At 43.5% G+C, this 12,015-nt stretch overlaps 1 protein-coding gene across 1 annotated transcript; it reads right to left on the bottom strand.

Annotated features, from left to right (window-relative positions):
* Positions 1-443: 443 nt before the first annotated feature.
* Positions 444-9,215, bottom strand: LOC116366566 (kynurenine formamidase-like). Its single transcript, XM_031818662.1, has 8 exons — positions 9,094-9,215; positions 8,156-8,241; positions 7,804-7,876; positions 7,461-7,558; positions 5,285-5,363; positions 4,083-4,218; positions 3,439-3,546; positions 444-2,865 (listed from the first exon to the last, which is right to left on the bottom strand). Exons 2-8 carry the CDS (start codon positions 8,220-8,222, stop codon positions 2,836-2,838), a joined length of 591 nt encoding a protein of 196 aa, XP_031674522.1. The 5' UTR covers positions 8,223-8,241; positions 9,094-9,215; the 3' UTR covers positions 444-2,835.
* Positions 9,216-12,015: the final 2,800 nt, after the last annotated feature.

Below are 12,015 nucleotides of genomic sequence, written 5' to 3'. Positions count from 1 at the left end.
GATTGGTCCGTTCCTTTCTGCGTCGCTTGACCCAGCGTTTGCTTAAAATATTCTGTCTTTCGCGCTGAGTTGAACACACTGACCCTGACCTTCTCGGGTAACCTGTACAGTCCATACAAGTGGGTACAGTACAGTTCAGACTCAGAGATAAATAATATTTTCCTAAAAACTGCAAACGAAACAAATAGAACTGCTGCCGCGGTAGAATTAAAATAACGTTCAACGCGTTGTCTCTAGAGCGCGATATTCTCTCGTGAATGGGTGTCAGAAGGCTGGTGGAACACAATATCCCTTATGTTCCCCAAAAACAATGGTCCTATTTATAACGTTTCATATGAGGGTTATGAAAAGGCTCGACTTCCCTTGCAACCACAGTTTTCCCTGACAGTCCCGTCTCTGAAACTCACCAATATTTTCTCAAAAAGAAAGCTGTGACAGAATGGCACACTTCTATGACATACACATTTATTGTGATATTTTACATAATTCTCCCACCAACATTATTACTAGTCATGTAAACAATAATGTAAGCAAGCATTTAGGCTACTAGACAAAGAAGCATAATGACCCACATAAAACCATTATTACATTTTAGTGTGCAAATCTAGATTGACAATTTCATATTAGGGTAGAATAATAAACAAAATACAGTATTCCTTAGTTCTAGATTGACAAATTCAAGTGTCAAACAGTTATTTTGGGGTACATGTTACAATGAATTCCATGTGTAACACACATCTGACAATTATATACAGTGCCTTGCGAAAGTATTCGGCCCCCTTGAACTTTGCGACCTTTTGCCACATTTCAGGCTTCAAACATAAAGACATACCCCAAGCGACTTACAGCTGTAATCGCAGCAAAAGGTGGCGCTACAAAGTATTAACTTAAGGGGGCTGAATAATTTTGCACGCCCAATTTTTCAGTTTTTGATTTGTTAAAAAAGTTTGAAATATCCAATAAATGTCGTTCCACTTCATGATTGTGTCCCACTTGTTGTTGATTCTTCACAAAAAAATACAGTTTTATATCTTTATGTTTGAAGCCTGAAATGTGGCAAAAGGTCACAAAGTTCAAGGGGGCCGAATAATTTCGCAAGGCACTGTAGGTAAATATTGACATATGTCCAAAATGGTAACCTTTTCCCTAAAAAAGTGCACTGCATTTCACCATTCGAGACGTAACCTATTGAATGACAACATTCACCTTTCGTCATACTGATTGCAATTCATGTCATGTACTTAATCTTAACACGAGAAGTCCAGACCCTGTTCATGTCCTTTAGAAAATAACCAGGGTTTGAATTACAGGGGGGGGGCGGATTGAACACCCTCACCGTTCATGCACCCCCAAGAGGCCATGTATAACCCTGGTTCTGATGACAGGTCAATGAAGTTAGAATAACAGGTGAACAACATAGTGGGGAAAGATTCCCAGTCAATATGGTTCAGAGAACAGGCATCCTTATTCAAGTCAATGATGTCATAATGGGTGGACTATTTCTATGGTTCAGAGAGGTTTAGAAACAAACACAGGAAGTGATGTAACAATACAAAGAAACAAAAAAGTGCCACTGTCGGCGCGTTATCAGCTATACTGTGCCACTGTCGGCGCGTTATCAGCTACACTGTGCCACTAAAACAAGCGATGAAATCGACTGGACATCAGCAAAATTGCCATGAAGACAATATTAATTTGTGCATAGTGATTGGTTAACTGATTAGCTATCTCGCTCGCTCTGGAAACAAGTGTTGCTACTTTATCCTGGCAGGCTATGCTTCAGTCCCAAATGGCACCCTATACCCTACCTAGTGAAATAGACCTGGTTAAAACTAGTGAACTATATCAGGATGCAATTTGGGACGCATAATATGTTGTCAAACTTTGGCTGGTCCAGGATCAGTTTGACCATTTCCCTAAAAGATTCCTAAGAGCTTTACAAGTAGGCCATCATTGTAAATAAGAATTTGTTCTTAACTGACTTGCCTAGTTAAATAAAGAAAAAGATGTCAACAGGTTATCTGTGTAGGTAAGGAGAGTAGGATGCATCATCATGAGGTTATCAGCCAGTCTGAGGACTTACTGCCGACCACAAGAGACTAACACAGGAGAGACCAATCAAAACGATGTGCCTCTCTAACACAAACACACTCTCAAAAGATCTTCTACGCAGCAGTCCTGGAGGACGTGGCAGCTTAGAGGGAACATGGCTCTTGAACGTTTAAAATGAGAAAGTATGTAGAGATTATATTGGACCTAAAAGTTAAATAACTTCCCTTTTTCTGGCCCACAAATTGCTTTTGACGAACAAATCGGTCCGGGGAAAAAAATCTGTGCGGCCATCCTCGGAATTTAGAAAATCCCGATGCGGCATTTGAGCCAAAATGATTGCCCACCTTTCTATAAGACATAAAGCAGGGCCTGGAGTATTTCCTGGTCATGACTTGAACCAGGAAGAACTCCAGGCGATAGCTTTTTGTAACGGAGCAGGGTGAAGATGCCCCTATACGCTGATCTTGGGTCAGTTTTGCATTTTTTCCCACTAATAGTTAAAGTTAAGAGGAATCAAAAACTGATCCAAGAACTGTAACTAAGGGAATCTTCACCCCGGAGGTTCTGTAACACACAACATAATACCTGTTACCTAACCACCTTGTTTAGCCAATAGCCATCAGTCCATAATAACTGGTGCGTGGTGCCTCTAGATGTGGTTCAGAACAGAGGTGTTTGTGGTTGATATGTAAATGAATGATTGGCCAGTGTCCCTGTATCTCTTCAATGATTGGCTGGTGTCCCTGTATCTCTTCATTGATTGGCTGGTGTCCCTGTATCTCTTTAGCTCTTCCCCATCATCTTTAACAGCAGCTGTACAAGGAGGAGGTAGACGCATGAAGACAAAGGTCACAAAGGTCAAGTTCATCTTAACCTTTGAGACAGACAAACTGATACTCATGATGAGTAATGATCATTAGCCCAAGGAGAGTGACTCACAAAAAGCACACCACACTAAGGTCTGGAGGAAATAACACTGTCTAGCTAATACCTTTTTTATTTTCTTCAAAGGTTGACTGTGACTTGGAAAGAGATAGGGAGGGAGGGAGGGAGGAGATAGGGAGGGAGGAGATAGGGAGGGAGGAGATAGGGTGGGAGGAGATAGGGTGGGAGGAGATAGGGTGGGAGGAGATAGGGTGGGAGGAGATAGGGTGGGAGGAGATAGGGAGGGAGGAGATAGGGAGGGAGGAGATAGGGTGGGAGGAGATAGGGTGGGAGGAGATAGGGTGGGAGGAGATAGGGTGGGAGGAGATAGGGAGGGAGGAGATAGGGAGGGAGGAGTTAGGGTGGGAGGAGATAGGGAGGGGCGAGCAGGAGAAGGAGAAGAAAAAGGAAGGGATAAATAAGGAGGAAGAGGGAGAAAGAGGTAGGGATGGGGGTACCTACCTGAGTGAGGTGGTAGTCTCCGTCAACTAGCTGCTCGATGATGTTGAAGTGATCTGTGTTTGGAACGTCCTCCAATGTTACCTTCAGTCCTTCTGTTGACTCCAGAGTCTGCAAGAGGGAAGGAGGAGAGGAGGGAGAGAGGAAGGGAAGAGAGGGAGAGCAAAGAGGGAGAGCAAAGAGGGAGAGAGGAAGGGAAGAGAGGGAGAGCAAAGAGGGAGAGAGGAAGGGAAGAGAGGGAGAGCAAAGAGGGAGAGAGGAAGGGAAGAGAGGGAGAGCAAAGAGGGAGAGAGGAAGGGAAGGAGGAGAGGAGGGAGAGAGGAAGGGAAGGAGGAGAGGAGGGAGAGAGAAAGGGAAGGAGGAGAGGAGGGTGAGAGGAAGGGAAGAGAGGGAGAGCAAAGAGGGAGAAAAAAAGGGACAGAAAGTTAGTAATTTTCTAGGCCCTAAAACTCTTCCAAAAATATAAGGGTGCAGCTGTGTTATAAAGGTGAATTGTTTTGTCACTTTCTGAAATCTACAAGAACAATCTAGATATATTCTAATGTGTCCCAGACAATGTCTGTTTTTCCATCCATGGAACTCGGGACACATTCTATTCATCAGCTCTGATTCTGTGTTCTACTTCTATGTGTTCAGTCTTTACTGACTTTGTAGTAGTCCTCCGACTGCTTCCGGAACTCTGGCGAGTCTTTCTGCGCCACGGCAACCACGATGTCACAGTTGGAGGAGGAGAGTTTGAGCTGCGGAACCAGCTGACTAGGACTGTTCCTCAGAGCCACCTCTCTGTGAAGAGACAGAGAGTGAGACAGAGAGAAAGAGGGGAAACAAGAGGCGAGAGAGGGAGGAGCCTGCACGCGTGTTACCTCTCCCACTATGTCTCCCTGTCATGGCTTGTGCGCCATCAGTACAGCTACCAACACATCTTGACCACCAAAGGCCATTTGATGTCACAAACCTGTCCAGTACTTGAAAAATATCCTCACGTTGTCCTGGTTTCCAGTGGTTTGCAGAAGAGGATGTCTTCCTTAATTGACCCCCTATAAACGTAACAGACATATACCAGGAGCTGTACCAGGCCCGCCACGCCTGTTGACTCATCCAGCTGTAACGCATAGAATTCACTGGCTTGTATGTGAAGCAGTAATTGTTTCAAAACATCTCCTGCCATGTCACTGATGTGTTGTGAAACAGTGTTGTTTGATGAAGACATTGTCTGTATAGTTTCTGTCCTTTTCCCCCAGCATCGTCCCAGCCATATTACCGACAGCAGGAAGAATTAAGTCCTCCACGATAGTATGGGTCTTGCCTGTCCTAGCCACTCGGTAGCTCACCATATAAGACTCTTCTAGCCCCTTATTAATGGTATCTGTTGCTTTTATACATGTCTCACTACTCGAAAGTCATCTTTATTCTCGCTCAAAAAACTCCTGTGGCTTATTTTTCAAATGGTCATGTTTAGTTTCTAAATGTCTGCACAAGAGGGAAGGTTTCCTGTGAGAGGGTAACGGTTAATGTGATAGGATGAGTAACGGTTAATGTGATTGGATGTTCATTATTTGACGAGGCTACCTGTATTTGACATTGGGTTGTTATTTCGCTGAACACTGGATGGTTTCATGAAACCAGGCTACTCTGTCAAGAAAAAAAAAACTCGCCCAAATGTATAGTCCCATGGAAAATATAAATGTACTGTTTGAAAATGTGAGAAAAAAGATTAAATAATATTTTTTTATTTTATTTGGTGTACCCCTGACAGCATTGTGCGTACCCCAGTTTGGGAATACCTGAGGTAGAGCATTCAGTGGTGCATCTTCAGGGGTGGATGGGTGTGGGGGTGTGTGGTACGTACTCTGTCATCTTCAGAGGCTCGTTGACATAGGTGGATAGGATGGGCAGGAGGTCATATATACCACTGACCAGGAACGCACCTGAGAGAGAGAGAGACAATGTATGGGTAAGGAGATAGGAGGGAGAGACAATGTATGGGTAAGGAGATAGGAGGGAGAGACAATGTATGGGTAATGAGATAGGAGGGAGAGACAATGTTTGGGTAAGGAGATAGGAGGGAGAGACAATGTATGGGTAAGGAGATAGGAGGGAGAGACAATGTATAGGTAAGGAGATAGGAGGGAGAGACAATGTATGGGTAAGGAGATAGGAGGGAGAGACAATGTATGGGTAAGGAGATAGGAGGGAGAGACAATGTTTGGGTAAGGAGATAGGAGGGAGAGACAATGTTTGGGTAAGGAGATAGGAGGGAGAGACAATGTATGGGTAAGGAGATAGGAGGGAGAGACAATGTATGGGTAAGGAGATAGGAGGGAGAGAGACAATGTATGGGTAAGGAGATAGGAGAGAGAGACAATGCATGGGTAAGGAGATAGGAGAGAGAGACAATGTATGGGTAAGGAGATAGGAGGGAGAGACAATGTTTGGGTAAGGAGATAGGAGAGAGAGACAATGCATGGGTAAGGAGATAGGAGAGAGAGACAATGTATGGGTAAGGAGATAGGAGGGAGAGACAATGTTTGGGTAAGGAGATAGGAGGGAGAGAATGTTTGGGTAAGGAGATAGGAGGGAGAGACAATGTTTGGGTAAGGGGATAGGAGGGAGAGACAATGTTTGGGTAAGGAGATAGGAGAGAGAGAGAGACAATGTTTGGGTAAGGAGATAGGAGAGAGAGAGACAATGTTTGGGTAAGGAGATAGGAGAGAGAGAGACAATGTTTGGGTAAGGAGATAGGAGAGAGAGAGACAATGTTTGGGTAAGGAGATAGGAGAGAGAGAGACAATGTTTGGGTAAGGAGATAGGAGAGAGAGAGACAATGTTTGGGTAAGGAGATAGGAGAGAGAGAGACAATGTATGGGTAAGGAGATAGGAGGGAGAGACAATGTATGTGTACGGAGATAGGAGGGAGAGACAATGTATGTGTAAGGAGATAGGAGGGAGAGACAATGTATGGGTAAGGAGATAGGAGGGAGAGACAATGTATGTGTAAGGAGATAGGAGGGAGAGACAATGTTTGGGTAAGGAGATAGGAGGGAGAGATAATGTTTGGGTAAGGAGATAGGAGGGAGAGACAATGTTTGGGTAAGGAGATAGGAGGGAGAGACAATGTTTGGGTAAGGAGATAGGAGGGAGAGACAATGTTTGGGTAAGGAGATAGGAAGGAGAGACATTGTTTGGGTAAGGAGATAGGAGGGAGAGATAATGTTTGGGTAAGGAGATAGGAGGGAGAGACAATGTATGGGTAAGGAGATGGGAGGGAGAGATAATGTTTGGGTAATGAGATAGGAGAGAGAGACAATGTAAGGGTAAGGAGATAGGAGGGAGAGATAATGTTTGGGTAAGGAGATAGGAGGGAGAGATAATGTTTGGGTAAGGAGATAGGAGGGAGAGACAATGTTTGGGTAAGGAGATAGGAGGGAGAGACAATGTTTGGGTAAGGAGATAGGAGGGAGAGACAATGTTTGGGTAAGGAGATAGGAGGGAGAGACATTGTTTGGGTAAGGAGATAGGAGGGAGAGATAATGTTTGGGTAAGGAGATAGGAGGGAGAGACAATGTATGGGTAAGGAGATGGGAGGGAGAGATAATGTTTGGGTAATGAGATAGGAGAGAGAGACAATGTAAGGGTAAGGAGATAGGAGGGAGAGATAATGTTTGGGTAAGGAGATAGGAGAGAAAGATAATGTTTGGGTAAGGAGATAGGAGGGAGAGATAATGTTTGGGTAAGGAGATAGGGGGGAGAGATAATGTTTGGGTAAGGAGATAGGAGGGAGAGATAATGTTTGGGTAAGGAGATAGGAGGGAGAGACAATGTATGGGCAAGGAGATAGGAGAGAGAGATAATGTTTGGGCAAGGAGATAGGAGGGAGAGATAATGTTTGGGTAAGGAGATAGGAGGGAGAGATAATGTCAATCATTCAAAATAAAAAAGCAGGTCTTTCTGTGGTTATGGAGAAAAGATTACTGAGCTCACGTCCCCGCTGACAACCCGCTATCTACTGACCTCTAACCTCTCACCTTTGATCTGAGGGGTCACACTGTACTGAGACCAGTCTGTAGAGAGGATCATAGCAGCCAGGTGGGCCCCCGCAGAGTGGCCACACAGGTACAGACCACTAGAGAGAGAGAGACACAGAGAGAGAGGGAGAGAGGATTGCCAGTCAGAAACCAACCCCTAGCCTAGACATTCATATCATCAAATCATGACATATTTGTTACTATCTCCTTTAGTCAGATAGTAAAGATTATATTCAGCCACTCTTGGAGGGCAATGGGAGTTGATTAAAAATGTGCTTCTATATCATTAAGACTGCCTTTAGTAAGCACAGATCTGAGATAGAGACTGATGAAGAGGGCGCACCTAATGTGTGAATACTGTTGAATGACGGACACCACACTCCTCCGCACCTGAGACACCATCAAATCCATGTTCCCTGGATGAGAAACAGGGGGACGAGGAGGAAAGTAAGAAAACATAGGAACAAACGAGGGACAGATGGAGGGCACAATTTTAGACCAGGGCACAATTTTAGACCAGGGCACAATTTTAGACCAGAGCCCAATTTCAGACCAACAGGCTGCTGTGCTCTGAAGACCCCAGCTGCAGTCTACAGAAGTAGTGCGCTATAAATAAACAGGGAGACATTTGGTACGCATTCATAATGTCTCCTATGTTGCTATGACATCACAAACCAGGGACACATCAACGGTACCTTTGGGAGCGATGTCGTAACCCACGGCGACCACCACGACGCCCTTATGGACCAATGGGACAGCCATAAACCCAGACTCCTCCTTACTAGGGAGAAGAAACATATAGGCCTTTTCTCAAATGGATTTGCTCAACTCCTGCGTCGTCGTGGAGAAAAATGCGCTTGTATGAAATTAGACTCCTCTCCACACACGCGGCATCAGGCAAATGACGTTTCAAATGACGTTTACACGGGTGAAAATCCCTGAATATATGTGTAAAGTGACAAAACACATTTAGCAAAACATTCTATATATAAATGGATCTGCATGATCTGTTTCAGATGTTTACCTGCTGTTCTCTACCTGCTGTTCTCTACCTGCTGTTCTCTACCTGCTGTTCTCTACCTGCTGTTCTCTACCTGCTGTTCTCTACCTGCTGTTCTCTACCTGCTGTTCTCTACCTGCTGTTCTCTACCTGCTGTTCTCTACCTGCTGTTCTCTACCTGCTGTTCTCTACCTGCTGTTCTCTACCTGCTGTTCTCTACCTGCTGTTCTCTACCTGCTGTTCTCTATCTGCTGTTCTCTACCTGCTGTTCTCTACCTGCTGTTCTCTACCTGCTGTTCTCTACCTGCTGTTCTCTACCTGCTGTTCTCTACCTGCTGTTCGCTACCTGCTGTTCTCTACCTGCTGTTCTCTATCTATTGGGGCGGCAGGGTAGCCTAGTGGTTAGAGCGTTGGACTAGTAACCGGAAGGTTGCAAGTTCAAATCCCCGAGCTGACAAGGTACAAATCTGTCGTTCTGCCCCTGAACAAGGCAGTTAACCCACTGTTCCTAGGCCGTCATTGAAAATAAGAATGTGTTCTTAACTGACTTGCCTGGTTAAATAAAGGTAAAAATAAAATAAATAAAAAAATCTGCTGTTCTCTAGATAGATAGATAGATAGATAGATAGATACCTAAGGAACTGCCAGTAGCCTCCATGGAGGTAGATTACCAGTGGGACATCTATAAGAAGAAAGAAAACATGGTTATGGGCACTTCCACAGTAACAGAATGATGTGGACACTCAGATTTCTTTACTTTAAAATATATGTCAAACAAAAAACTAAGTTAAACAGCCCCATACAACACAATAACTACTTTTAACCATTTCCACTGAAAATTTACCCAAAAAATAGAATTTACTTGAAGAACAGTGCATATGCTAAGTTTGGTAACAGAATGACGATTTGTGCCATTTTTTCCGTCCTTCCACACACTTTCACCCCCTCCCCCGCAAACACCCACTTAGAAGATCCATGGCCAGATGCATATGAGCTGTCTAACCCAGGGCACTGCCTGTGTCTGTGTGGATCTGTGTCTGTGTGGACCTGTGTCTGTGTGGATCTGTGTCTGTGTGGACCTGTGTCTGTGTGGACCTGTGTTTGTGTGGATCTGTGTCTGTGTGGACCTGTGTCTGTGTGGACCTGTGTCTGTGTGGATCTGTGTCTGTGTGGACCTGTGTCTGTGACACCTGTGTCTGTGTGGACCTGTGTCTGTGTGGATTTGTGTCTGTGTGGACCTGTGTCTGTGTGGACCTGTGTCTGTGTGGACCTGTGTCTGTGTGGACCTGTGTCTGTGACACCTGTGTCTGTGTGGACCTGTTACTGTGTGGACCTGTGTCTGTGTGGATCTGTGTCTGTGTGGACCTGTGTCTGTGTGGATCTGTGTCTGTGTGGACCTGTGTCTGTGTGCAGTTTCTACTGTGGAAATGCCTTGTTTCTCCGGTTCCATGTTGCCCCCACACCTGTGTGCCATGTAACGTGTTGTGAAAGCTTGGTTTTCCCCTTGATAAGGGCGTTCCGCATCCCCTTAAAGTCATTAGACATCTGTCACAGCTGTCAGTCATGTGCTGCTGCCTTACTGCACTACAGTACTACACAACAGTAGTAATGTACACTACAGTACTACACAACAGTAGTAATGTACACTACAGTACTACACAACAGTAGTAATGTACACTACAGTACTACACAACAGTAGTAATGTACACTACAGTACTACACAACAGTACTGAACTACAGTACTACACAACAGTAGTAATGTACACTACAGTACTACACAACAGTACTGAACTACAGTACTGAGCTACACTATTACTCTACAGTACTACACAACAGTACTGAACTACAGTACTGAGCTACACTATTACACTCCAGTACTACACTATTACACTACAGTACTACACAACAGTAGTAATGCACACTACAGTACTACACAACAGTAGTAATGTACACTACAGTACTACACAACAGTAGTAATGTACACTACAGTACTACACAACAGTACTGAACTACAGTACTGAGCTACACTATTACTCTACAGTACTACACTATTACACTACAGTACAACACTACATTACTCCACTACACTTACAACACTTACTGCACTTTGTATACCAGGGTTGGCTGGCCTTATATAGTCACTATTAGGCTCAGGCACTGGTATACTTTTATTTACAAAGCCATTTTGGGTTTACTACCTTTTTATTTGGCCATTTTTATTGTTCAGAAATGTGGTGGGTACTCTCTTCGTTCACTGGACTTTATTCTGCTAACTGTTCCAAATGTCCCGAACTGAATTTGGTAAAAGGGCTTTATGTACTCTGCGCCATCATCTTGGAACACCTTACAAAATACTTTTAAACTGGAAGAACTTGTCCCATTGGTATTTTTAAATCACTGATGAATGATCTTGAGACTGATTCCCTGACCTGTCTATGTTTTTTAAATCACTGATGAATGATCTTGAGACTGATTCCCTGACCTGTCTATGTTTTATAAATCACTGATAAATGATCTTGAGACTGATTCCCTGACCTGTCTATGTTTTTAAATCACTGATGAATGATCTTGAGACTGATTCCCTGACCTGTCTATGTTTTAAATCACTGATGAATGATCTTGAGACTGATTCCCTGACCTGTCTATGTTTTAAATCACTGATGAATGATCTTGAGACTGATTCCCTGACCTGTCTATGTTTTTAAATCACTGATGAATGATCTTGAGACTGATTCCTGACCTGTCTATGTTTTTAAATCACTGATGAATGATCTTGAGACTGATTCCCTGACCTGTCTATGTTTTTAAACACTGATGGATGATCTTGAGACTGATTCCCTGACCTGTCTATGTTTTTAAATCACTGATGAATGATCTTGAGACTGATTCCCTGACTGTCTATGTTTTAAATCACTGATGAATGATCTTGAGACTGATTCCCTGACCTGTCTATGTTTTTAAATCACTGATGAATGATCTTGAGACTGATTCCCTGACCTGTCTATGTTTTTAAATCACTGATGAATGATCTTGAGACTGATTCCCGGACCTGTCAATGTTTATAATTTGCTGTTTTTGATTTTGTTATTCTCTCGGGAATTCTATGGGTTTTACCAGATGACTTGTAGTTTTTCATGTTGTTTCTGTCATTTTTGTAATGACTTGGTGCTGCCTATCTTGGCCAGGACACTCTTGAAAAATAGATTTTAAATCTCAATGAGTCCTTCCTGGTTAAATAAAAAACACACTAACACTACTGAACTACAGTATTACATCACAGTACACTACACTACTACACTACGACACCACAGTACTACACTATTACACAACAGTACAACACTACATTACTCCACTACAGTACAACACCACAGTACAAACACTACATTACTACAGTACTACACAACAGTACAACACTACATTACTCCACTACAGTACAAAACCACAGTACAACACTACATTACTACAGTACTACACAACAGTACAACACTACATTACTACAGTATACACAACAGTATACCCCCTTGGTCTCAACAACATAACTGTAGCTGCAGTACA

This window comes from Oncorhynchus kisutch, unplaced genomic scaffold (assembly GCF_002021735.2).
Source record: "Oncorhynchus kisutch isolate 150728-3 unplaced genomic scaffold, Okis_V2 scaffold1539, whole genome shotgun sequence".
NCBI lineage: Eukaryota > Metazoa > Chordata > Actinopteri > Salmoniformes > Salmonidae > Oncorhynchus > Oncorhynchus kisutch.
The sequence above is the reverse complement of the archived record's forward strand: the minus strand, read 5'-3'. Positions and strand labels throughout refer to the sequence as shown.

Coding starts and splice junctions, on each gene's coding strand:
- LOC116366566 (XM_031818662.1), bottom strand. CDS start 8,222: ATGGCTGTCCCATTGGTCCATAAGGGCGTCGTGGTGGTCGCCGTGGGT. Junction 7,559..7,803: donor CAACAGTATTCACACATTAG/GTGCGCCCTCTT, acceptor CTCTCTCTCTAG/TGGTCTGTACCTGTGTGGCC. Junction 5,364..7,460: donor TGTGACCCCTCAGATCAAAG/GTGAGAGGTTAG, acceptor TCTCTCTCTCAG/GTGCGTTCCTGGTCAGTGGT.